This window comes from Amblyomma maculatum, chromosome 9, assembly GCF_055883805.1.
Source record: "Amblyomma maculatum isolate TAMU_Amacu chromosome 9, ASM5588380v1, whole genome shotgun sequence".
NCBI lineage: Eukaryota > Metazoa > Arthropoda > Arachnida > Ixodida > Ixodidae > Amblyomma > Amblyomma maculatum.
In genome coordinates this window covers 26440810-26468014 of record NC_139352.1, presented here as the reverse complement: position 1 = coordinate 26468014, position 27205 = coordinate 26440810, and the positions used below count along the sequence as shown (strand labels likewise).

At 45.0% G+C, this 27205-nt stretch overlaps 2 protein-coding genes across 2 annotated transcripts; one reads left to right on the top strand and one right to left on the bottom strand.

Moving 5' to 3' along the window:
- Positions 1–3508: 3508 nt before the first annotated feature.
- On the bottom strand, positions 3509–13580 carry LOC146178631 (ninjurin-2-like). Its single transcript, XM_084578428.1, has 3 exons — positions 13279–13580; positions 6187–6402; positions 3509–4819 (listed from the first exon to the last, which is right to left on the bottom strand). The coding sequence occupies exons 1-3, from the start codon at positions 13321–13323 to the stop codon at positions 4586–4588; spliced, it is 495 nt and encodes a 164-aa protein (XP_084434554.1). The 5' UTR covers positions 13324–13580; the 3' UTR covers positions 3509–4585.
- LOC146178630 (uncharacterized) lies at positions 5230–26997 on the top strand. Its single transcript, XM_084578429.1, has 3 exons — positions 5230–5366; positions 22081–22159; positions 26635–26997. Exons 1-3 carry the CDS (start codon positions 5337–5339, stop codon positions 26973–26975), a joined length of 450 nt encoding a protein of 149 aa, XP_084434555.1. The 5' UTR covers positions 5230–5336; the 3' UTR covers positions 26976–26997.
- Positions 26998–27205: the final 208 nt, after the last annotated feature.

Sequence of the window (27205 nt, the reverse complement as noted above, 5' to 3'; positions counted from 1 at the left end):
CAATACACTAAGCAAGAGATGTCTTATTTTGAACTCGGCTCAGCTTGACGGTCATCGGGAGATACCGAAGCTCTCCCCGGATTCGCACCTAAAGTACAGTAGCCGCTCTAAAAATAATGGGCGACAATTGAGCTTCGCCTTCAGGTATGACCCGGCAGCTTTGATTGCCCCTAGTCCCCTGTTGCGGCTTCTCGTTACCACACATGAAATATCTGCTCCCTCTATAATCTGTCCTTTAACATGTGCTTCTAACACCTCACACTTGTTTTTAGCATACGGTCCTAAGCGAGCACATTATAGCAATATTTATATATATATATGTGTGTGTGTGTGTGGGGGGGGGGGGGGGGGAAGAAGCCAACAGTCGGCGATGCCAAGGAAAGCATTGGGGATTATGTTTTATGTCTTTTGTTTTTAATTTTTACTTGTATAATCACAGAAATGAGTAATGTAATCTGCTTAGGGGAAAGGTAATTAAACACAAAGTAGAAGAAAACACAACGTGCCGATTGTGGGGACCGAACCCACGACCTCCGAATATCGCGTCCGGTGCTCCGTGCCGATGGTAGGGACCGAACCCGCGATATTCGGAGGTCGTGGGTTCGGTCCCCACCATCGGCACGCTGTTTTTTCTTCTACTTTGTGTTTAATTACCTTCCCCTAAGCAGATTACATTACTCATTTCTGTGATTATCCAAGTAAAAATTAAAAAAGACATGAAGCATAATCCCCAATGCTTTCCTTGGCCTCGCCGACTGTCGGCTTCTTTCCTTCATGTATTATAACGAGCACCCTCATTCCCCCTTCATTTATCTGCTTATATATATATATAGTAGCCCAATTTTTGTTATATCTGTCGCATTATAGCCACTGTTAGTAGGCGACCACCCTAAATCTATATAAATCTTCACTTTATCCAATCCGCACGTACGTGCCTCCATGGCCAGGATGATTGGCATCCAAAAGCCCTAGCTACAAGAGCAATCTCTGTCCAATCCTCCCACCTCAAATGAGCCACCAGAATTGGCAGCTTTAAATTTGTGACATCATGAGATGTAGGTGCATCAAAGAACTCATCGGCCAATCGGCTCCAGGCCATGGCAACTGCCAGCTACCACTTGCCAGAGCCACGTCCGTGATATTTTGCTCACAATACCGACAACGCCAGCAACGACAGATTTTCGGCACAATAGGGAGCTTCACGCTATTTCAGCAGCCCAACTCAATGCATGTGCCCACCATCACCATATGACGGCTGGAACAATTGTGTATGCACAACGCAAACTGCATTGGGGCGCTTATTACGGGCGCGCTTTCTGCCCTGAGCAAGATGGCGTCGCCTCAGCGTCCCATCTGAGGAACCACTTCTAATGAAATAAAACAGCTCAAGGAACGGGACGAAACACGAAGCAAGGGAGACAAAGACACAGGCGCTGACTAACAACTGAAATTTTATTCCGAAGCAGGACACATATATAAGGTACAAAGAGAGGGTTGTGGCCAAATGCGATCCTGCACAATCACCGAAACAGTGTAGTCACGTCCAAGAGTAAAAAAACGATAAAAATGTGAAAAACCGAAAAGACTAAAAGCGATAAAAACCACGGTGTAGGAGGCCGGGACGGAAAGTAAAACCGGTAAAACAGATATATACATAGCCAAAAAAGGCAAGTAAAAGCATTAAAATATAACGGCAAAAAAAAAAAACACGGGACTAAAATCGTGGCACAAGGTGATTAACAAAAGTAGCGGAGAGGGGCATTCAAGAAAAAAGTTAAACATTTACCCTGCCTCTGAGAAAATCCAATTCTTTTTGCGACAAGCACAGGGAGGGTGCACTCACACATTGCTCATTTCGGTGATTGTGCAGGATCGCATTTGGCCACACCCCTCACTTTGTACCTTATATATGTGTCCTGCTTCGGAATAAAATTTCAGTTGTTAGTCAGCGCCTGTGTCTTTGTCTCCCTTCCTTCGTGTTTCGTCCCGTTCCTTGCGCTGTTTTATTTCATTATGCAGTACCAACTAGCCCGGCATCTTGCACTTCTGAACCACTTCTACTCCAGCAGTATTATAATCTCCTTGGTCCAAACGTTATCAACATGGCTGGCGGACACCTGGCGCCATCTGGCGCTAGAAATGCGAGCTTCCGTACGGCGGGACCATAAGCACGTGCTCAGTGGGCGGGCTCACGGTACTCCGGTAACGATAACGGTGCACACTAGATTAACAAAAGTTCCATTTGACTCCGGCTGGTTGTGTAGCGGAAAGCTGAGTGTCCTTGCAGGGTGCCGGCTCTGGTCTGACTACTCTATCCTTCGGCCACTAAACTCTTAGTGAGTTTTCGGAAATGTTTCGTTGGCAGGTTGAATCTTATGACCGTTATAATACAAGAAATATGGCTGTTGATAGTTGGAAGAGAATGTCGTCCATCCCGTTTATCGAAACTTTGTGCCTTCGAGTGAAATAATTAGAATCATTACTAGTAAGATATATGAACAGGACTAGAAACTGCTACATCTGGGTGAGGCTCGGGCTAAGAGAGAGTACAGAAAGCGTCAGCGCTAAACAGCCGTGACCTCCGAGGCACATATGCAATCACCTAGCCATAGCCTGGTTCTATGAGGATGTCCTTTTTTTTTCTCATTTTTGCGCGTAAAGCATGAATTTGACACGGTTTGTTGCTTCTTCGATTTTTTTCTGTTCTTATCATCCTATGCGCCGACTAGCAACTAACGGTGAAACGGAGAGTATAACATTGCTTCAACCCGTGCGTGATGAAAGGCGAAAAGAATAAAATTGGAGGCTTATCAAGGTTAAGCCCAGTGGATGCGAAGCATGTTAAGCAGCTGCCTCAGTGTGGATGGGGCTAAGTAACGGAGACGTGGTTTTTGAGGTTAATCGTCGTACTTTATTCTTTGCAGCCCGACAAACACACTCTTATGGTCCGTAAATGCATGACTCTTGGTTTGCACGTCACTTACGCATACACGCCCGGCGCCAAGACGCTGGCGCGGTTGCGGGTACCGAGATTGACGCGACGGCGGGCGCGCGCCGCTTCATCCCTGGCGTGACGTCACATATCACGTGATGCAGCGATGGTGGCGCCGCCGCCGCGTCGCGCGCGACGGCGCGAACCGAAGCGGGGAGGCCTCCGCCGGGCGACGTCCGACGGCGCGATATGAGGCCCCATCTGCAGCCGGTGTGACGTCATCACGTGACGTCACATTATGTGATCTCACTTCAAGGTCAATGGTGGCCACCGCCGGGAGGCGACCGACGGCGCGATATGAGGCCCCATCTGCAGCCGGTGTGACGTCATCACGTGACGTCATGTCACGTGACCCCACTTCAGGGTCAATGGTGGCCACCGCCGGGCGTCGCGCGAAGGCCCGAAACCTACGTTAATATGCTTCGCATAATATATATAGTGTATCCGGCCATGAATGCAAACGCAGTCTTATTCGGATGGTCGTTTTGTGTTTTCTACGAAACAAACGGCAAAACGTAAAGTTAAAATCTTTTATTACGAATGCCAACATCCAAACTTGTCTTCAGAGGCGAAGCATTTGGAAGGAAAAATATTTGTGCATGTCACAAAAAGTCTGACAGAAAATTGGCGCTGAGATGCGGCTGTGAATAAGCCTGCATTTTCTATGGGCTGCCCGTGCAGGTTTGGTCATCTATTCTCGTTTGATCTGATATTGACGAGGAACGCAGCTGTCAAGAAGCAGCGATCTAACAGATCCGAAGCCTTGGAGACTGCCTGGTTAGCGAAGAACATAATGTAGCACAACGTGGGCATTCTCCATGAAAAGAAACTTCTACACGAGAAACATGCTCACAGAAGACCGATAGGAGTCAAATGTGAGCTGTTCACGTGATTTTATCATCTATCCGATGTGCAAGTCATTCTAAACTGTGGTGCTTGCACCAAACTTACTGACCTGAAGGTAAATCTAGAGCAAAGTTCGCTTTCAACTTTTTTTTCGTGTCACGCGCCGCAATTGGCCCAATACGAAACGGTGAATACAAAATAGCGTCCAGTTCCGGTTTCTTTTTACAATCAGAACATGTTAAAAAACTTTCATCTTAAATAATATTTCGAACCAAAGAGGCCCATTTGTTACTGCTGATCCTCCCGTCTGTTTCCGAGTTTCTTTATGCCGAGTACAAATGTTTGAGAGAGGAAGGCTTGAAACAGCCGTCGCGTCGCTTTGTGCCAGGCAAAACATGGGCTGCGAATGAGGCAGCCGTAGTAGACTTGCCTGTGCAGCTTCCTTCAAAACTATAGACCTGAGTTGAGCTTCATCTTAGTCATTTTGCGTGCTTCAGTTTGCATCGGGAGGATCCGGAATATGCTAAAGTGAAAGGAACTCTCGTCCTATTGCAGCAGATGCTAGGACTTGCACGGGTGCTCTCAGGACCCAGCCTATTCAGCTTACGCAGGTTTTGCGACCTTTTCATTTGTGACAAAGATGGCGCCTAACTTCTTTCCAGCAGCATTAGGTAACTCTGAAGAGGAAGTCTTGTCGTAGTTCTGGCATCTTGCTGAAAAATAAACATGTAAACTACTCAGATAGCATCAAGGGAAAGGGGTAGTATATTCCTGAGGATGGTATGTCGCATGAAGGGCATCTGGGATTGAAGAGACGTCGTCGCTGCGGCTGATGTCAAACGACGTGCTGAAGATAGTGATTACGGTCACCGTTATAAGAAGGGCTGTAGCCACGTTGTTAAGGATATCTGCTGGACGCCGATGGCAAGGCTTGCGCAGGTCGAGGAAGCCGAGAATGATCAGCAGGACGCCAACGACAACCTGGGAGAGAAGTGGTAGAAATGTAAACTCCAAAACGATGGCGAGATCACTGAGAAGGATCTTTAGAATTTCACGCTTAGAAACTTTACGGACTTAAAATATTTTAAGCTGCTCAGTGAAAACCAAGATACTCCGCATGTTTACGATTTACATCTTAGAACCTTCTTAAATCTCGAGCACACCATCTCTCGCCATGCATATTCTGTGAATGTAAACATCTTTGGGGGTAGTTGTTTAGGTACCCTCGGAAAAAGACAAACATGACTTATGCAAAATGTTTTCCACAAAAATTTCAAAATAGCAAGTAAGAAAAGAAGCACGCGCGATCACTTTAACTGTCATTTCTTGCAACTTTTGGGTTAACCGTGCATATGCAAACACCTTTGTGCTGTCAGGAACTGGAACGGGAGACGAGACAAAGGAATACCTGGCACGACCGTTTAGAGTGTACATCGAATGACAACCGCGGCGATTGCTCTGTATACAGACTGAAGACTAGTACTGAGATAAACTTATCATGGTCGATGGCATCAACTACAAAAAAATGGTAAGACATTCTATTCTCTTATCGCTAGATGCAGAAATGGAAATCTAAAGGCGTCGGTTCGTACAAGTGAGGGTTCGGTTTTCTTATCGTGATCGAATCGATAAATGTAAGCGTAGCCACCATAGTTAACGGTTCAGAACAGGATGTGCAGTTATAGTACAGTTTATAAACAAACGCAAGACATGATTGTTTACGTCTGCTTTCTAACGTTGTGAGTTTAACATTCCCTCAGAATCTCAGAGCTCTTTTGTTAGCAGAAACTGTCAATGGCTCCAAATCACAAGTCCACTTTCGGGTTGGCAGATCCTTGTTATTAAGGCCTTTAATGAAAGCCTTTAATGGCTCACGCTGTCCTGGACAAAATGTGTCCCGCTTTTGCGGCGTTCTGATGGGCCGATGTGGGATGACGTCATAGAGGTTTCCACCAATCACAGAGCACCACCACAGTATGCGCGAATGTGTGCCTTATATGGTCATATGTCAATCAATGATCAGTTACTAATTACTGAATGAAATCATTAATTAGGAGTGACTAAATAAATCATTCAATACTTCCTTATTAAATTTTCAATTACTTTATTCATTATTATTCACCTACTTAATTACTGATTAGTTAATTAACTAATTTAGCTGAATGCGACATTCAGGCTTTCGCCTTTCCCTGCTTAAGTCGCTAAAGTCCCTCGTAATTTTTTAGGAAAGCCTTAAAGGAAGACGATGCTGTAAGTTGATCATTTTGCTCGGAAGGTAACCATTAGATGTGCTACGAAGGCTAAATGACCTTGTGAGACTGGACACGGTGTTTTTTCTTCCCGCTTACCTGCAGTGCGAGGCACATGCTGGTCAGCACGACCACAAGCGTGTAGAAAGGGTGGCGGCGTCCTTTCTCCAGTGTGTGCTTCAGCTGCGCTGAGTTCAGTATCAGCAGGGCCACGTCCAGAAAGACCTGAGCAACCGTCTTCTTGGTGGCGTAGATGTTGGCATCGACGTCAGCTTCTTCAACACTCTCAATCGCAGCACCATCCACCGGGTCGACCTGCGTGCGAGATTAGCACGGGATGACAGCTATGACAAGTGAGAGCCGAGAGACCACGACAGCCATCATCATCATCATCATCATCATCATCATCTTTGTCTACGTCCACTGCCAAACAAAGGATTTATCCAACAAACCACAGTCAGCCTTATTCGGCGCTTATCGTAACCATGCACTATGCGAGAGACTTTCCTCATGATAGCTGTTTCCCTCTCTCTACCGTGGTCTATTTTACTTTCGTTGAATTCCCTTCTATTATCCCAAGAACATCGGCTTCCTAATTTCTACGTTACGTGTCCATCAATACCTCTCTACAAGCATACTTCTCAAGCGTGATTCTGATGGATAATTCACGCTACTTTAATTTTCTCCTTTCGTTTATCCCTATTATTCTCCTTTCCTAAACACGCTTTCCTGCCTACAGTTTACTTTCAAGCCCTTTTTATCCGCAAAGTTTGATCACTACAGAAATGTGCTCAGAAGCTGTGAACGTTGCGACGTAAAATGCAATTCTCAAAAGTAAACATCTTACATCAGAGCACTATTCAACCTCTCGAATTTCTCATCTTTTCTGCGCTTCGCGTGCGTGTACGTTCATGCATACGCACCTTCACGAATAGACAGCCTCATACAAGGCTCATGCAAGTTCTGTAAGTCAATAACAAAATGTTCAGCATTCTAGACCTCCTACATCGGCATAGAAAAAAAAGGCGCAACTGTAATGTCACGCTGCTATTCCCAATTCTCACCGCACAGCGAAAGAATGTTTTCCTGCCATGGTAATATGGAGGACTACAAAACTGAACGGCGAATTCATTGATTGAAGGTCTAGCATACTTCTGCAAGAGCGATGGAGTCTGCTACTAGTATTTAAACTATTACTGCAACGACTACTAGTACTTTCATCACTGCTACTACTACTTCGACGTCTAGCACCATCAATATTGTTAAGAATGCCACTGCTGCTATAACCACTTGAAATAATAATACTGCAACACTTCAGCTGCTAAAGCTGGTACTGTTATTATCTTCTGCAGTACTGTTACTACTACTGTTAATACTAATGGTAATAATACTACTATTATCACCCCACCGGGGTGGCGCAGTGGTTACGGCGCTCGACTTCCGTCCCCAAGGATGCGGGATCAAATCCCGGCCTCGGCGGCCGTTTTCCGATGGAGGCGAAAGGCAAGGCGCCCGTGTGCTGTGCGATATCAGTGCTCGTTAAAGAACCCCAGGTGGTCGAAATTTCCGGAGTCCTTCACTGCGGCTTCTCTCATAGCCTGAGTCGCTTTCGGAAATTAAACCCTACAAACCAAAAATACTATTATCATCACTTTTATAGCCCACTACTGCATAAGTGAAAGCTCCATAAATAAAGACAAACATCGCCGATACTGCAATCACTACATATGTCTGAGTTCATTTTGCACGGAAAACGAATAAGGAGAAATACAAATGATCATGATGGTCATATTTCAGTGCACCAGATCTGTACAAGAGGTTTTTGTAAGCATCCAAGTCAGCATTAAATGTTCCGCGTGAAAACTATACTTCTTAAATATTTTGAACGATATCCTCACAGCCGCTTACACCGAGAGCTCTCTGAATGCTTTTCTAATACTAATTCTAATGGGCATATCCAATGTGAAGCAGGTAAACCGGGGCGCTGTAGTGGCAAGCTCTGCACTTTTTTTCGCGTTGGCAACTATTATGTTCAAGGGGAGAACAGTAACATCAATTTTAATCACTGATGTCTTGGATGCTTGTGGAGTTAGCTGAAGTTTTTGTGATATGGTCATAAGTGATGGAAAACTGGTCGTTCGTGGTATTTTAGAGGGCCACTTTTTTGCGCCCGTTCGGCGGTTGGGCTGCGTCGCCGTCGATGCCGCTGGCTCTGTAACCGAGAGAGAGCCACAAGCCACGAAAACAACAGTCGTGAGCCAAAGAGAATTTCCCAGAAGTAATGAAGCAAGATCCACATGCTCTGCGCAGGTTGCTCGTGGCTGTTCTATCTCTTCATCTGAGAAATTACTTTTAGCTTGTTAGAAAAATAGAGTCTATTGTAACTGCGCATACATAGATTCAAAGATCTCTCAAATTCTTTGCCTCAGTATATCAAAAGTATATCAAAAGAAAAGGGTTCCTTTTAAGTTGAGGACAGCGAAGAGATCTATGGAACGGAAAACTGTAGGTGTAACATTAAGAGATAGGAATAGCGCAAGTGGGTCAGAAAAATAACTCAAGTCACTGATATTCTAGTGGAAATCAAGAAGCAGACATGGGCATGGGCAGGGCATGTACTTCGAAGAGAGGATAACCAACGGTCTCTAAGAGTAACCAATTAGATCCAAGGGAAAGTAAACGTAGAATGGGGAGGCAGAAAAATTAGGTGGGTGGATGAGATTAATTCGCAGGGGTCAAATGGATGCAGCTAGCCCAATGCCAGGTTAATTGGAGAAATATGGAAGAGGCCTTCGCCCTGCAGTGGGTATAGTCAGGCTGATGATGATGATGATCAAAAGACCCTGAAATAGCTGCTTTAATGCTCGCTATATGGAATATCGTAATCATCCTTAAAAGCTTTGTTAGCCTCACTGTCACTGAATTTTCCCTTTATGCCCACGAAAAACTGATTCCAGCAACTGGAGCTTAGGCTACGAGAAAATGCTGTTCATGTTCTTTATGCCCTCTGCATTGCGAAAAATGAAGTTAACCGCTTCAAGAGAACGCGAGCATTTCCTGCACTTTGACATGGTTCATGGAATCGCCTCAGGCGGTAAAATACGAATTTATATTTCTTGCGATAGAAGCCACTAATTGGCTTAGTCGTGTTGAATTAGCTGATAACATGAACGGCTAGATAAACTTCTACACTTAGGCCAGCGTTACCGCAACGGCAAGTATGCAGTATACCATTATATCATCAGTGGTATTTATCCGTTTCTGCACTTCACAAAAATAAATTAGAAACCTAAGAATGGTCTCGTCATATATTGTGCAAACAAGAGAAACTTATGTACAGTGCACGTTTGTTCAATGTGCGTCTGTTTTGTCACTGTCCGCGTCTACCTCGCACAAAAATGACCTAACTCGCCAAGACCAAATGAATAATTGATGTCCTACAGAATCCAATTTACAATCTTAAGACTAAATAAAAATTTGCTTGGCGATATCCAAATGCTAGCTGTCATTTATTAGTTAACACGAATTCTTGCTAAGCCTCCCCTGGCTCCTGTGCCAACTTTGAAGTGCTTCAAGATGAGTAAGAGACGGTATGATTGAAGTTCACATTGATTCGTATCACGCTACCAGCAACGCGGGGCACGATTTCAATCGGAATGGAGACAGGAGGTACGTGGTCGAGCGCCCATGATTGTCTACGGCAGCTACAAATCACATCGAAGGCGTTTCTTCACAAAGTAATGAGGTTAAACTCCTAATTTTTCACTTGCATGCCAAGCATATTTAAGGCAGCCTGGTACATACAAAAATATGCCGTCGGTCCTAGCGGCTCATTCTTAATATCTGACAGAAGTAGAAAAATTATTTCTTCGACTGATGGGCAGGAGGCTTGTTTAGAAAATGCCCTCAGCTTGGAAGGCTGCACAGAGTGCCCCACGGGATCCTTACACATAAGACTGCTTACGAGTGCAGTCGGTGCTTCCTTTTTTTTTTTTTTACTTTCGATAGCCGCAACGGTAACATAGTCATTTGGACATCCACCTCGTATAAGGGATGCGGTATTTCGACTCCCATTGCCGTCATGTGCCCATCTATCATTTTGTTTCACCAGCTGCAAACCTTCCTCTTGGAATCTAGAAAGCGAAATTACCAGAAAAAGCGAATCTTCGATTCCATCTCGACCTCACCAAGGTCGTTAGTCAACGCACTCGTTGGCAAACGCTGCACGTTCAAGTATCTGTCCAATCAAACCGTCATCGTATTTGTCGACTTTATCTCTTGGCCATCAGATGTGATGTGTTTTATAAGAAGACCGTAAAAGCATCCCCGCGTTAAAATACCCGCGGAGACTGGCAAGGATGTGCATTATCCACACAGCTTCAACTTTTGCGGCAGCATACTTAGAAGATGGGCATATCCATACTAAGGAACCGTTTTGTGCAGCTTCACAGTAATACAGCCAACCTCGCGAGCCTCATAGTGCTGCGGAAGCTCGCACATGCTCCTAATTTACATAATTTAAGACCACTCAAAGCTATTCGTTACGTCAAACACCAGGCATCCGCTTCCTTCACTTTGCTTATGTGCGTGTGATAACATCGTGATAACAACTACCAACCATGGTGGTTGGAAAGTAATAAAAAATATCATGCTCGACAAATTGGGTTCCGAACAAACCTTGGCACAGAAAATGGACTGGCTATGCTCGCTGAAGAGGTCATACACGTGTCGCCTTATAGCCACCTAGTGCGCACTGTAGTGACTACCGACGTGGCGAAGGCATACGACAACGTGTTATATGCCAAGACTCTTAGCAACATGGAATGTATGGTCATTCCATTGCAGGTCATAAAATCAGTACATAGTATGCTTAAGGACAGGACGTTTTCTATCCGGATAAACGGAAAACAAATTGGCAATTACACCTCGAACAGAGGCGTGCCACAAGGGTCAGTGTTAGCACCTTTATTATTTAATATCGCACTGATCCCATTGGCGTGGAAATTAGCTAAAATACCAGAAGTGAAGAAGTGCGGTTCATGATATACGCAGATGATGTCACGATTTGGTCAGTTCATAGACGCATCAATTATAGAAAATGGCGGTAGAACAGCAGCTGGTAGACCAACACGCAGCGAACTAAAGGTACATAAAGAATATGTTTCAGAATACCCGGACCCGCTTGTGATGGAACTCTATGCCATCCGCGATGCTATGGAGGCCATAAATAAAATAGATTCCATAACAGAAGCCCACATCTATATAGACTCCTTAGCCGCCATAAAACAACTGGAGAAAGTGACGAAGACGCTATGTGTTACCCAGGAAATCCACGCACTCAATAAAAAAAATAAAAAAAAAGCATCCAGATACATTGGACACAAGACGATGCTGAGAATGCTGAGCAGATAAAAGTTGACCACCTCACTCACGAAGTTCCAAACACCAATGCGCCTCCCCCCCCACCAGGCTCCCTTTCGATGCCCGCTCCACTGTTCCCATCTTAGCATCCTCTTTAAGAAAAAGTACACGTGCCCTCATTCCCCCGTGTACATTCCCACTCCCTCGCAACTTAACGAGATTGGAGGAGGTTTCCCTCAGAAGGATAAGAGCTGGGGCGACCCTTATCCTGTCGGTAACATGCCGATTGGAATCTCAAGCAGACATCGGACCAACCACATGCCCGAAGTGTTCCACACCAGCTGCAGAAGTGGATGTTCGCCACCTGCTATGGACTTGTGCAGGGACAAGGGCATCAAGGACACAGATTCTGCGCGAAGTGAGACTAACCACAACAAGGGAAGAGGACTTTTCCAAATGGCTCACCGACAACGCTAAGAGCGGGAGCCTGCTCCGGTTCCTCACGGAAAACCACTTACATGAATTTCTATAATATGCCTTATGGCAAGCTTGCGTACAAAAAAAATAAAAGAAAACTACCGACCAAACAAACCACGTGAGCTGCAGGGCACAATTCTCGCTCTGTTCCCTTTCCCGCTAGTTTTGTGTTTTCTTGGTATCCACTCCGGTGCTGTATTACCCTTTGATGGGTGCCTAAGCAGAGGAGCGAGCAACGTTAAAGAAAACACTTTGTTTGTATCGAAAAACTAAACTTACTCCTGTGCCGCACATGGAACACAACTGAAACATCATGATTATTAAAAAAAAAAAAGAAAACGACGGTATGCAAATATGTTTCGCACCCGTTCCTGGGAGTTGATCGTTGATTCCGTACTCTTAACTTGCTTCCCATTTCATGGCGGCATCCTGGTTAAGGTAACTAGCTCCGTCGATGGCGCAATGAACGCTTTCCTATGAGGATTATCTTCGCTTCGCCGAACCAGGGGGCATCGCAGTCGCCTACCACGTAGGCACTCAAAAACGTGTCACCTTTTTGTCGTGAAAACAAAGTTAATTATGCTTGCATTAACATTCATTTCCAAACAATGTGTTTCCTTAGTTCTCCCGGCGACACCACCGATGCTAAAGAATACATACAATCGTCGCAGAGTGCTTTGTTCTTTGTGTTACTCCCTAACCTTGTCCCTCGGTAATATACCGTCACCACCACCGCAGCGTTCTTGTTGCTAATGTAGGCCCGGTTACCTCGACTCATCAGCTATGAGGATGAGCTCGCGCATCTTGATGGAAGGAATTCCGCAGAGCTGACTTGTAATATTCACTGCTACGCGCCTGACTTTCCGACTTTTTATCCATGCACTTGCTACACGCCCACAAAATCACGATTCCGGCGGAAAACAGCTCTTCCGTTATAGTGAAGGTAGGTGCTATGATGGTGGGTCTTAGAACTCAGTCGTAGGGAAAAGCCTGAGTAGGAAAGAACTAAGTTTGCCCTAAGTTGTCTCATCCTACCATTGACAGGGTAAAGGTAGAAGCCAGTCGTAATCTTTTGACCTGGGTATAGAGGCTATTGAAATAAATTATTTTCGGTTGCTGCTCTCGCGTGCTTACAACTTCACGCACATTTTGACGTATGCTAATTTTTGCTCTAATGAAATCGAACAACAGATTCTCATTGTCTTTCCACTTTGTAAAATTTTACGCTGCTTCGGCTCGAGAACACATTCGCTCAATGTCGATTTTCAAAATAACGATGACTATACTACAATGCGTATCGAGATTTTTCAGCCAATAACATTATTTTAGGAGCTGTTAGAAATCTGCACTCACGTTTTCGGATGCAGACGAGACCGAAACGATGGCTTGGTTGTCCATTTTGCGAGGACAAAAAGAGGTCCCACAGCAGTCGTCTGGCAATAACTGACGGAACCCGAACGACCGCCTTGATCCCGAGGGATTAGACACTTCCCGTAGAAGATAAAGCAGCTGCAACCTCTATGCATGAGCAGAACTCGGACAATCCTGCTTTGTATTTGTTCGACTCAGCGCACTCCTCAGCGGCTCCCAGTAAATGCGGCTATTTACCATTAAAACCACCCTGGAGCTCATTGATCCTTGGTACTAAATACTCGTGTCCGCACTCCTTAAGAATGGGACAAGAGAAAACAAATTATGAGAGAAAAAGCTTCAGTCCCTATCGCATAATGGCGACATACTTATCTGCGCCCGTACCCTCAGCAAATCGGCATAGAGGAACTTTGGCTGGGTGCAATAAACTGTGTAGGGCATTTTTGAGCAAGGCGGTACATTAGTGCAGATATAGGCTTATCACGGAATTCCGTTGATTGCGAATCGTTCCCAGATAACCGGGTTCTTATTTGCCTTATTTGACCGAAAAGCCGCTTCACTGCTTCGAGCAGGGTTTATTGTTTTGTAAATACGGCCTCAAACAGCGCTGGGTACACACACAAAAAAAAAAAAAAGGAAATCTAGAGATTTAGAACGTGCTTCCTAGTCATATCAGTTCAGTTCAGTCGTTCAGTCGTGTCCGACTCTTCGTGACCCTATGGACCATGTCACGCCACGCTTTCCGGTCTCTCGCTATCTTCCTAACATCACATAACTTCATCTGCAGTGCCTCGAGGATGTCATCTAACCATCGCGTTCGCTGCCTACCCCTTCTCCGAGGACTCTCAACCTTTCCCAACATCAAATCTTTCTCCAGTGACTCCTCTCTTCTCATCAGATGACCAAAGTAGCTGAGCTTTAACTTTAGAATTTGACCCTTCAATGAGCAGTCAGGGTTTATGGTCGACAATATCGACTGATTTGATCTTCTGGCCGTCCAAGGAGCTCTCAAGAGTCTTCGCCAGCACCACAATTCAAACGCGTCAATTCTTCAGCGGTCAGCCTTTTTTTTTTTATATATATATGCCAAGATAACTTTTGTGAATGTCAAGTTTCCCTTCAAACTAATTTTATGACTGATATTTTGATAGTAGCTGATTGTGCTTGAAGTAAAAATAAAAAGCACTGTGATAAAAGCACGCTGATAATGCCATCCCCGAGGGTTCTACTAAAGCTCTGTAACGAAATTGAAGCGTATGTGTCCGCTTAAAGGAACAGTTAGTTTACTAGCTTGTGCTCCGTAGCTTGAAATATATATTACAGCGGTATTAAACGTACAATAAACGGCTGCTTTGAATACATAGTGCGGTTGAGAAGATAGCAGCTTTTCGATTGTTAATCAGTTACAAATAATTTGTTTAGACTGTTGAAACAAATATGAAATAGTGAAGGAAACGAGCATTTATTGAAAGATACCTTTTCTTTTCACATCTCATGGAACTTAAGTACGGTAAAGAGTGAATGAGTAAGCCTTAATGCCAAAAAATTGTTTCGAAGGCAAACTCCCAGCCTTTAGCATAACGGTTGCTATTGTCATTACTATTTTCTTATAATCGCAATTCGCCTTAATGCAGGGCAGCAATATCAAAGTTTGAATTCCCATAATATTAAGTAGAGCGTAATAAGTGACCTTAAGTTATTCCAATAGAACGCACAAAGCCTAGAGTTGCGCCGCATGGATTCTGTGAACATTTCTCGCGTGACACCCAGCTCATCGCATTCACTAATGACTTGCATGCCAATTTGGGTTCTCAATTTCTGAAATAATTTTTCAAAAGCATTTGACAAAGTTATCCTGCACTCCTTCTTCATAAACTGAGCGTTCTAAACATAGACCCTGCCGTAATTGACTGGATCCGCGCTTTTCTGACGTAACGTGTCTAGTTCGTAACTACCAATGCTGCAAACTCACCTTGAGCCCCACTTGACTCCGGTTTTCCGCACGGCTTGGTACTTGATCCCTTATTATTCTTAAATTATATTGGCGACGTGCCCGCGCATGTTTCGTCCAAAAAAACGTTGTGTTTGCTGACGACTGCGTATTATATCGGAAAATAACGAATAGATATTACGGCCATTCAGGAGGACCTTAATTACATTATAAAGTGATGGCACACAGGGTGCATGGAATTAAACATTAAAAATGTAAGTGTATGCGGATATCTCGCACTAACATGACGTGTCCAACATACTTGCTTAATAAGAATTCATTTCAAAGCGTAATTTCTTACCGTTATCTGGGGATTCATATTATTAGTAATCTATCCTGGAAAACACATATTGACCGTATAACCTCTAAGGCTAGTCTAACACTGGGATATATTAGTCGAAATTTCACACTGGCTCTATCATCACTAAAACTATTATTACACACAACTTATTCGTCCCCAGGTTGAATATACGGCATCAGTTTGGGACCCCAGGCACGCCAACCTCATACAATCTTTAGAGGCAATTCACAATCGCCCCGCTCGATTCATCCTAAACAAGTACCAAAGGACTTCCAATGGTACCGATAAAAATGATTCCTACACCTCTTGCCGTTATTCACCCGCAGAAAAATATCTGTTCTTGTCTTTTTCATAAAATATATTACTACAATTTATACTTACGTCTTCATTTGGGTCCAACCGCCACCATTTGTATATTTCATCTTGCCTAATCCACCACCAAAACATGAATATTCCTTATAGTAACGCCGTAAGCTATTCGTATTCATTTCTTCCCCAAACTAGCAAAGATTGGAACAACTTACCTGCGTCACTTACAAGCATTACCAGAAGTGATAACTTTAAAACAGCCTTCCAAGATTTTATTTTGCAAACTAATGTAACAAATGCTTACTGTGTTTAGTAACATTGTTTGCTTACTTTACATTGTAGTTTGTACTATTTTGCTCGTGTTACCACGTGAAACTCGGGTTAACAATATTTTCTTCTAAGCATTATGAGTTTTTTGTTCGCCTTTTTTTTTTTTGTTGCTTTTGTATCTCTACGCTGTATATTTGTATTCTTGTTTTTGTGTAATTTGTCTTGTTCTTTGGCCCTCCACTCTATAACATACTATGTACCTTGAGGATATAATAAATAAAGAAAATAAAGAAGCTGTCACATTCTGTCATGGATAAAATGTCATGTGAAATTACATGCTTAGGACAGAGCACGCCGGTCTTGCGCTGTTGTCAGGTTCGAGTAGTCTGTTGGTGAAGCCTTACCCCTTATCAGAATTAATGCTTGTTAATTTACTCTCGAATATTCCATTGCTCTAAAATATCCCTCTCCTCTTGAATATTCGAAATGCATTGTAAGCCCAGCTTTCAACTACAGAATAGCAGAAATACTGAGTCTAGACTAATCTATTTTATCCAAAAATTTGGACATGCAAACATTCTTATTTGTAATTTTCTCACTGAAGGACATGGCCACGGAAAATGGCTCCACCTCAGTGCACCATATTTACCTTTATTATACGATGTAAGACGCACGTTTAGTTAAAATTATTAGTCAGCAGTCACGAAGAGGAACAATACCTTTCGCACCTTCGACGGACGCCTTCATCGCAGTTTGAGACCGTTGGTGACGAACACAGTAAAATAAGAAAAAGAGAAGTGGACGAGGAGGAGAAAACGTTTACTGGGGCACTGAAAAGATTTGAAAAAGGGAAGTGGGAGCGGTTGTTGCGCTGGATGGCAGCCGCTGCGCCGAGACGAAAGCCGCCCTGGCCGCAGACCTCAAGTCTGAGGCAAAAGCCCGTAGGGTCTACATGTCAGAGCTAGACATGATCGCCTCCCAGCCATCCTGAGTTGGCAGATTTGTAATTTATGCTCGCAGGCCCACAACATGGGGTCAGCATACTACCCAGATAATTTCCACCTGCCCGTGAATGTTGAGCGCATGTAGTTTAATATGGCGGGATTTACGAAAAACCATTTTGGAGGCACACCTAATCTAAGGTGGCACACCATGGATCTGTCTAGGGCCTTGGAGGCTCCCGGAAGTGCTTTTGTGCAGAGGCGTAAATTATTTGTGGTGGTTTGTGGTTTGTGGGGTTTAACGTCCCAAACCAATTCAGGGTATGAGAGACGCCATAGTGGAGTACTCCGGAAATTTCGACCCCCTGGGGTTCTTTAACACAAAACAGAACTGCGCGAAGGCAACGGGACAAAAAGGCACGAATACACACACACAAAGCGCAGACTTCCAACATGTGTGTGTATTCCGCGCAGTTCTGTTTTGTTTTAACCATGAACCGACTAGCCCAACATCACGTCTTACTTGGTTCTTTAACGTGCGCTGACACCGCATAGCACATGGCTGCCTTACCTTTCGCCTCCATTGAAAAGCGGCTGCCGAGACCGGGATTTGATCTCACATCATTGGGAACAGAGGTCAAGCGCCGTAACCACTGCGCCACCCCGGTGGGGCCTTAATTTATTTGTAATCTCAGCATAAGTAATTAGCGTGATAGGTATAGTTGCCCAGTACAACAGAAGATTGAGTGGAACCCCGGGAGGGGAACGCAAGAAAGAGGAAGAGGCCCCGTAATAGATGGCACTGGAAAAACTTGGTTCATGTAGGACTATTTACCACTCAATGGCATTGCACTGATGAATATTGGCATCTGCAATTTTCCCTTCGTCCGAAAGCGTCTGCATAATCGCACCGCGCGTTGCATTTTTTACGAACAACACGTTGAAATTGACTTGCAAAAATATTTTGCAAACCTCAGTTGTTCTCCACCTTCTACCGAGCTTCTCGGCGAAGTGCACATTTTGACAGCAGCGCATAGAGCCCGCGATGTTCTTCTACATGTTTTCGCTGCGTATGCTTTTACAGTTCCGAATCAAACGACAACCGCGACTCACTAAAATACTTACGTTTGCGGAAAGCTGGTTAAAGAGTTGCACAGGTGCAAAACGGCAGATAAAAATAAATATACTAATCGTGACAAATCGAAGTCTAGAGATTCACAGTTCAAAGGACTGAGTATAATGAGCATTCCCTCAGAAATTATTGAGTCGGGCCCATGAAGTTAATGGCTCCGACAACCTCCGGCGCTGCATGGTTATACACAAAAACAATACACACACAAGAGAACTAAACCAAGACGTTAACACAGATGATGCGCTCGCTACCAACTGCCTGTTTTTGTGGTACGAAGAAAGCTTCACAAAAAACGGGGGGTTACAATATGAAAAAAAAGTAAACAAAATATTCGGAAAAAATGCGAAGAAATTCAGAATGAAAAAATTAAATGAACATAAAACGAAAATAATGACAAATTAGTTCTAACTTCTTGTCACATAGTCCAAACGTCTTGTCACATTGTCCAAACGGAGAAGTATCACCTCCTTGCTTTTGAGCGCCACCGACGGAACACTCACGCATTCCCCTTCTTCCCCCGAAATCATCTTGAATGCTTCAATAATCTCTCTTTTAAAACTTGTACCCCACGTTTTTTGTGAAGCTTTCTTCCTCTTCGTACCACAAAAACAGGAGCGCATCATCCGTGTTAACGTCTTGGTTTAATTCTCTTGTGTGTGTATTGTTTTTGTGTATAACCATGCAGCGCCGGAGGTCATAGGAGTCGTATAGCCAACTGGCCCGCTCGCAAGTACTACGAAGTTAATGGCCCCGTTCCGGCTTCGTTTTATTTATTTTTTCGCGCAATGTTTTTTTTTTTTTTTTTTTTTTTTTTGTCAGTAAAAACAGCTTACCACTTCTCGACGGTGGTGCAAAGCACTGAATGATATAGGCTGCCTCACTGACAAAGCGGCATTCGGTAATGAACGCGGGAGGTGGGGACACACTAGCCGAAGGATGGTTATAAATGCAATTTAATTAATGCGTTGCCTTTGTGTCTAGGCTGAAAAGGTGAGCGTGAAAAAGAACTGATTGCGAAAACTAAGTCCCGTTCATTAATCTAACTCCGCTTCAACAGCATTGTTTAAATAAACAGCGTCTTTCTCTTTCACATTGCAGCACGCTAAGAAAAGGAATAGCTCGGTTAACAGTGAGGTTCGCGAAAGATTTCTGTGTACAATGAACATTTTACCCCATAAAACTAATCAAAACAACAAAAACAGCGACGGGAAATAAAGAGAATGCATCTTGTTGAATAAAAACCGAAAAAAAAAAGGGGGGAAGGAGGGGGGGGGGGGGGAGAAAATATCAGCGCGCTCATTCTATTACGACGCGAAAGCCGAGGAATATCGACATCAGCACGAACGCCGGCAAGTTCTTCACCCTAAGGTAATGTCTCCTCTAAAGTATTTTTCATTAGCATTTTCTCGCTTAGCCATTTATTACACGAAGCGGACATATGTCTTTCTGTTCCCATGTTCCATGGAAAAGCTGCCATAGTGCCCGGAGCATGCGCGTAAATGTGTAGTCCTATGTATTCCTTCATTCAGTAGAGACACACGTTAAAGAACCTCAAGTGGTCGAAATTTCCGGAGTCCTCCACTACGACGTGTCCATAGTCTGAGTCGCCTTGGGGCGTTAAACCCCACAAACCAACCATTCAGCAGAGACAACGTTTTCCCTCATTTACAATGGCTTGGCCTATTTTGTCCAACAATGATTCTCATTTTCCTCGACTTTTACTGCAATTTAACCCGGCAGTTGCTTATATTAGTTTATCTGGGTTTAAAACGCATTATCGTCGGCCATTATTGAAGACATTCTTACTCGTGCCGGTTATGTTGGTACTAGGTTGCACAAAAATGTTTCCTTTCTTGATATACCATTCTCATTCATCGCCGTCCATTCTGTATCGCAGTTATCGTCCGTGTCAACCCGTCCTCAAACCGACAGATAAGAAAAATTTAATATTATTGCTTGCACAAGACAGCTAGCTACCAACAGCAGCGCGTACTTACGTACAACGCCTCGCATATTTTCACTGTTTTATTCTCACAATTCTTCTTGTCGCTCACCTCTTTGATTTGTTCCACACTAAATATTTCCTTCCGCTGCCCCGCTCAGGTGCTTATGGTATTTTTATAGCAGATACCGGAGCTGGCAAACATTTTTTCTCTTCATTTTGTGATTTTTTTGCTTACTACTACTACAACTGCTGGTCTGCGCTTTGTAAAAAATATTACGGCGACGCTCAAACCCCGCTTTAAAAAAAAAATTGTACTTTTGGTTTTCGGTTTTTGAGAAAGGAAGACGCGGTATCTGTCTCACACCTCAGTGAACACAAACACGTATCTGAGGCATAAATGTCGACAGTTCAAATCCCTATCGCAAACTAGCCTTCAACTTGATGCTAAATGCCACCATACCATCCAGAATACCGAGCAAAGTGCATTTGCGCCTTAATTTCGATACAAAATCACTCGTGTCCTTTCTCAGACACCGTTTTTCTCAGTTTTGGTCGCCGCGACAGCTTTTCGGCCCAATACGCTGTATGCGCTAAACGTAAAAACGTTCCGAGAGCACTGCAGAATCTGCAGTGAAGAAATGCGAAAGTCTGAGTGTTGCCACTGCACACGGTATACGTCGCGCGCCCTCTTGTCGAACACAACGAGCGTTCCTTTGCATGCGCCAGAGTTCATCAGCGTTCTGTAATTGCTTTATAGGAAAGGAAAGGCACTATATTAGTCCCTCGCGTAATCTCGCTGGCAAATCGCTAACGCGAGATTCTCGCCGTGAGCCTAGGCTTTCGAATTAAATTCAAGAGCTGCACTTCAGGCTCGTTACGTAAAGTCATGCGAAAGCACACAGGGGCGTTGCATTCACATTGGTCGGTTTGTTACAAGGAGGATATATAAAAACCTCTGGAGTGGAGGTGACGTCCAAAAAGTGACACCAACGTGCCGCCATCTGGGGGCGGGGGGGGGGGGGGGGGGGGTATGGCGTCATGAATGGTTCCTGAGCATATTAGTAGCGTTTTGCGCTAATTAATTAGAGCTAATTGCGAAATTGTGAATAAATATTAAAATACATGCTATAGCTACAAGTCGTACATCGTTGGATGGCTTATGCCAAGTCCAACAGCACTGGACTAGCTGCACGTTTTAATTATGTACCGCTAATTGCGCTAATTACTGCTAATTGCATAATGGTGACTAAACATTAAAATACATGCTATAGCTACAAGTCGTATATCGTTGGATAGCTTATGCCAAGTCCAAAAGCACTAGACTAGCTGCACATTTTTATTATTTACAGCCAATTGCTCTAATTAATTACTGCTAATGCTGCTAGCCATCCCGCATTGTCATTCAGACAATATAGCCAATTAATCATCAGTTGATTCAATATTTGCTTGTGAGTGAACTCTGGGTGAATTTTTGCTGACTTGAGTTCCAGCTATGACTAATGTGGCTAGTCATTATGCAACGGCATTAAGCCATTACAGCCAATTAATTATGACTGGATTCGATATTGGCTTGTTATGTGGATTCCGGATTGAATTCTCGGCTATTACTTGGATTCGGGCTATGAATAGTGTGGCTAGTCGTTATGCAATGTCATTAAGGCATTAAACCAAGTAATCATGACTGGATTCGAAATGATGTCCTCTTTGGCTTATTGTGTGGATTTTGTTGGATTGGCTTGGATCTGTCTTTTGGTCACGCATTTCAAGGTCGTTCACTTCCTGATAAGCCCAGAAATGATTTGGCATTAAAAGTGACGCTACATGTGCATATCGTCGTGTGAGTGAATGCTTTTTTCGTTGGGCAGCGCGGTTGCTCACAAGGCTAATTCTGTGCAGCCTCCTCGACACCGCATAGTGGTCCATCGGATTCAAGATGAATACAGTGGCAAGAGGCGGCGGCTTCCTGAGTCCAGAGGTAAGATACGAAGCAGTACGAATAGTTCGGCAGCGAATGAGCGTTGACATTGAAGCTCGTATCGGGGCAGTAAAAACAGGCACGATTTGTTATCACCGTCTGCAACAGTTACACACGGCTGCACGATGTTTGTTCAGTTTACAGCCGCGTCACCGCCATTTGGCCGCCTGGCTTCCTCAGCCTCCATAGTAAAGGGATTATCCCTATCCCGCGATAGCATGCACAGCTCGCATTCCTCATTCCTAATCGGCCAACTCTTGCATCAAGTAGCAATAACGGAGCCAACGCAAAGATAGCACTTTCAACAAATAGTAGAGTACAGCTAGATGCTTCAAATATGACGGGTGGTTTATTTGGACTTATCTGGATTTGGGCGGCCTAATTATTACCCGTTTTTACATACTGCTGCGCCGAGGCGTAACCAGTCGCAGCAGTACAACAGGAACCTTCTTAGCGGTTGAGTATTACCGATTAGTGTTTGTGCTGATAGAAGCTAAAATGAGAGGAAGGTGTCTGCCGGCTGCAGCTTGACCCTCGAACGCTTCTAACAGCCAGCTGCTGGAAATAAAAATTGAAGAGCAATGCAGAATTTACAATGCAGTAATGCGAAAGCATGGATGCTGCTGTTGGTTGCTTCTGGATGTTTCTAGTAGCTTAATTTCCTTCTTGTTGGCTCATTTTAGCCTTTGGTACTTTCAAATTGCGCGCCAATCCCTTCCTATGCCCTCTATCTGTTCTACTTCCACCTGCGGCTTGGCCACCTCCTATAGTATCCAACGTTGCACCCGCGGTAGCTTCGGCTGCAGCCCCATAATTCTTCTTAGCTTTAGGAGCATGTGGCACAACTGCAGCTCCGCCCGGCCGTAGATCAACGTTGGTCTTAACTCTCGGTGTGTAAGGGCGTACCCGAACCGGCGCCCCAAACGTCGTCCTAACGGTCTCACAACAGTCTCAGGGATGACGTCAATCCGGCTGTAGCGCTCCCTAACGGAGGGAGCGGGAGTTAGGCCACGGCTGGTAGCTACCGCCTCGCCAGCCGACGGAGCGAGTTAGGTCATAACACCTGTGGCGCTCCTGGCGGAGAGAGCGTGAATTAGGCCGCCGTTCATGCGCACCGCCGTCTCTCACGGACGGCGCGAGTTGGTCACCCAGCTTTGAGGCGTGACGTCACACAGAGATCATGTGAAAGGTCATTTCATGTGCACCGCCGTAGCACCGCAAAGGCTTGAAAGTGAAAGTAGTATTGCTTTCGCAATAAAAGAGGTAGGATACATTTGGAGTCAGCGAAGATAGGTGATGGCAGGACGAAGAAAAGCTGATAGCGATCACAATGTTACAACATTTGAGGATCGCAATCACAACAGGATACGCTTAGCCGGTGAGAACTGTAACATGCAATGAGCACCCTTTCTTGACAGCCTCTAACACCGCAGGTGTGAGCCCCTCTGGCATCCCGCGCTTTCTCCTCCCCCTGCTTCCCTTTTCCATCCCTCCTCCCCACTATCTATATTCTCTCCACTCACCCCTCCCATGCACAGCCCCGTTGCGGTGGTCCCTAATCTGTTCTAGGAGACAGTTATAGGGCTGTGCCTCCCAATTTTTTCACACTCACCCCCCCCCCCTATTCAAGAACCTCAAATTCATTTGCTCGACACGGAGCAAAGAAGTACACAGAAGTTACCAGAGCGTCTGCTGTGGAATTTTTTACGAACCAAGAGATTAGCGAAGCGCAAGGAAAAAAAATTACGAGGGACTTAAGCGACTAAAGTAGTGAAATGCCAAATCCTGAGTGCCGCATGCTGCTACGCAAATGGCACTAATTAATAATAAATAATTAGTCATTAATTACTTCCTAATTAATCAAACATTGTGTTGGTAACCCAATTACCTAATTGGATAATAATAATTATTTAAATAATCAACTGGTATTAATTAGTAACTTATTGCTGGTTGCCATATGGCCATAGAAGGCACGCATTCGCGCATACTGTGGTGGTGCTCTGGGATTGGTCGAGACCTCTATGAGGTCATCCCGCCTCTGCCAATCAGAGCCGCCACAAAAGCGGAACACATTTTTTCCACGACAGCATGAGCCATTAAAGGATTTCGCCTTAAAAGAAGTAAGCATGTCACGACGGCGCCCCATCCCGCCCAGTCCTGTCCGCATAACTTAAGCGCGTGCAATGAGCGGGCGCTCGAAGCAGACTCATGCGACATCACATGGGCGGCATGCCGAGTCAGGCACTGCTACTGAGGCACGTCGCGAGCAGTGACCAGGAGTATATTTAAAAATATTTGTAAATTCAAATTTGACTCGAATACTCATAAGGACCACACCTATGGATATCTTGCATTAAAATATTACCGCACATAGAAGTTTAGAGGCCCCTTGATACTGTCGATGCGTAGCGAAGAAAAGTTGCTGTTTACATTGCAATGCCATGCAGTGAAGAGCACATCATCCGACCATTGTGTCGTCGTTTTTCCATCGCTGACGCATGGGAGGTATAGTTTTCTCACTTCAGTTAGCATAAATAGGCAGCGGAAGCATCCCCTCGTTCCACGAGGTGAACGGGAGAAAATGTAAGCCTGTGGGCACTCTTAACCACTTCTTCAACGAAGGAAAGGAAACAGTCTCCCCTACCACTTACATAACACAAATCACTAACGTACAACGACTCAGTGAATGAATAGGGCATGCAAGCGAACAGAATTACGCATCATCGTTCATATCTGGACTTGATTGCATCAGCTAAACTTTTTTTTATTTATTTCACCTTACAGTTCATCCATCATAATATATCCATTTATCTGCCGAGGTAATAAACATCGCAAAAAAGTACGGACAAGTGATGTGTAAGAAAATTGAAACAAATGCTGCTGTCATTGAAAGCAGGGGTGATCGGATATTTTCGCAAAGTTGTCTGACACCGGCGCAGCCCGCGCTCTGTCCCTACCTATATATTTTGCAGTGTGAGTATCCTCCATATTTTTTCGTTTTTCTGTATTTGGCGGGCTTTCTTTCTAGCTGGAAAAGAAGATGCAAGTGAAGCTTTCTTGATGATTTTCTTAAGATTTGCCTTAACGAACTGAGATCATTAACGGCTACCGTTTGTCAGCTGCCATTGCGGATCCCCGTTCGGAGGCCGCACACACAGTTTTTGTCACTGCAAAACTTCTACCTGCCATCCGGGGCAGGCGGTGCTTAAATGAATTTCCCTCTCCCCACCTGACAAGTATGACAGGTGGTAGGAAAGCGGGAAATACCTTCTCGATTCGTAAACGGGAAGTGGGAGGTGCCGTATTACGAATGGTCACGCAAAAACCGAAATGACATGGGGAAGTAGGCCGAACCATTGTAATCCTAATTGGAACTGAACTAGAACTGCAATAAAATCCAATATTTAATAAATTGGTGAGCGAAAGATACTTGAAACGAATTCGAAATAGGATGATAATTGATCCAAATGGCTTGCGGAAGAAAAATACCACTGCTTTTCCTCTACCTCAGTGTTATCGGTCACTCGAAATATATGTACCAATGCGCTGTTAAAGAGAGAGGCAGCCAAAAAGGCAAAACAGAGACTTGGTTGGGACTACAGAGCCTAAACAACCAGTCGCAGCAGCGAATATCAAGTTATTTCACAGCAGTGCAAATATCCTCGGAGAATACACAAAACAGAAACACGCGTCAGAGGTGACACGTGCAGTGGTGCGTTGCTAGGCCAATCAACGATAGAGTAAAAATTTGGAGGCTTATCAAGGTTAAGCCCAGTGGATGCGAAGCATGTTAAGCAGCTGCCTCAGTGTGGATGGGGCTCAGTAACGGAGACGTGGTTTTTGAGGTTAATCATCGTACTTTATTCTTTGCAGCCCGACAAACACACTCTTATGGTCCGTAAATGCATGACTCTTGGTTTGCACGTAACTTACCGCATACACGCCCGGCGCAAAGACGCTGGCGCGGTTGCGGGCACAGAGACTGACGCGACGGCGGGCGCGCGCCGCTTCAACCCTGGCGTGACGTCACATATCACGTGATGCATGCGATGGCGCCGCCGCCGCGTCGCGCGCGACGGCGCGAACCGAAGCGTGGAGGCCTCCGCCGGGCGACGTCCGACGGCGCGATATGAGGCCCCATCTGCAGCCTGTGTGACGTCATCACGTGACGTCACATCATGTGATCTCACTTCAAGGTCAATGGTGGCCACCGCCGGGAGGCGACCGACAGCGCGATATGAGGGCCCATCTGCAGCCGGTGTGACGTCATCACGTGACGTCATGTCCCGTGACCCCACTTCAGGGTCAATGGTGGCCACCGCCGGGCGTCGCGCGAAGGCCCGAAACCTACGTTAATATACTTCGCATAAAATACCTAAAACGTGAAACAACTTTTAGAAATTTCGTCAAGGACAAAACTATATTTTACCCCTGATAAGGTACCACACACAGCTATTTCATTTCCAAAATTGCAGATGTACGGCGCCCGAATCGTAGCGTCTCCCGCCGGCCCCCAATCGCCGGCCAGCCAAGGCCGCAAGATCGTCTTCTACTTCGAGGAGGCAGAGAGGCCAGCGCCGGGAGCCCTGGTTCCTCGTGCGGCCCTCTTCCTCATCTTGGTGCTTTGGTTCGGCACTATATTCGCCTCGGTGGCCACCTTCTGGCTCTACCTCTACCCCAAGGACAAGACGCGCTACGTGGCGCGCGCGGCCTCGACCGCAGCCAGGAGCCTCGCCACGGCTGCTGCCACCGCCGCAAGCGGTCGCCTGCGGTAACTTCATCCAAGAGGGAGGGGTACGCGTTCTCAGCAGTGTGAATAAATAAATGCGTCCAGTTATCGTTGCAGTTTTGCTTCCACAGGAGCCCACCTTTGTTTTAAGTACGGAAGATAGCCTCACTTCTGGAGCGTAAGCTCTGCCACTCGGGTTTCAACAGCCGATTTCGCCTAGTTGAGTCCGATCTACCTTGAGCTGGGCCCGAATGACCTTGGGCTGCGTTCAAATGATCTCGACTGAAGACAGATACTGTGCTTTCGTTTCCCGAAAG

Coding starts and splice junctions, on each gene's coding strand:
- LOC146178630 (XM_084578429.1), top strand. CDS start 5,337: ATGGTCGATGGCATCAACTACAAAAAAATG. Junction 5,367..22,080: donor GCATCAACTACAAAAAAATG/GTAAGACATTCT, acceptor AATTCTGTGCAG/CCTCCTCGACACCGCATAGT. Junction 22,160..26,634: donor GCGGCTTCCTGAGTCCAGAG/GTAAGATACGAA, acceptor CCAAAATTGCAG/ATGTACGGCGCCCGAATCGT.
- LOC146178631 (XM_084578428.1), bottom strand. CDS start 13,323: ATGGACAACCAAGCCATCGTTTCGGTCTCGTCTGCATCCGAAAAC. Junction 6,403..13,278: donor TCTCGTCTGCATCCGAAAAC/GTGAGTGCAGAT, acceptor TCTCGCACGCAG/GTCGACCCGGTGGATGGTGC. Junction 4,820..6,186: donor GCATGTGCCTCGCACTGCAG/GTAAGCGGGAAG, acceptor CTTCTCTCCCAG/GTTGTCGTTGGCGTCCTGCT.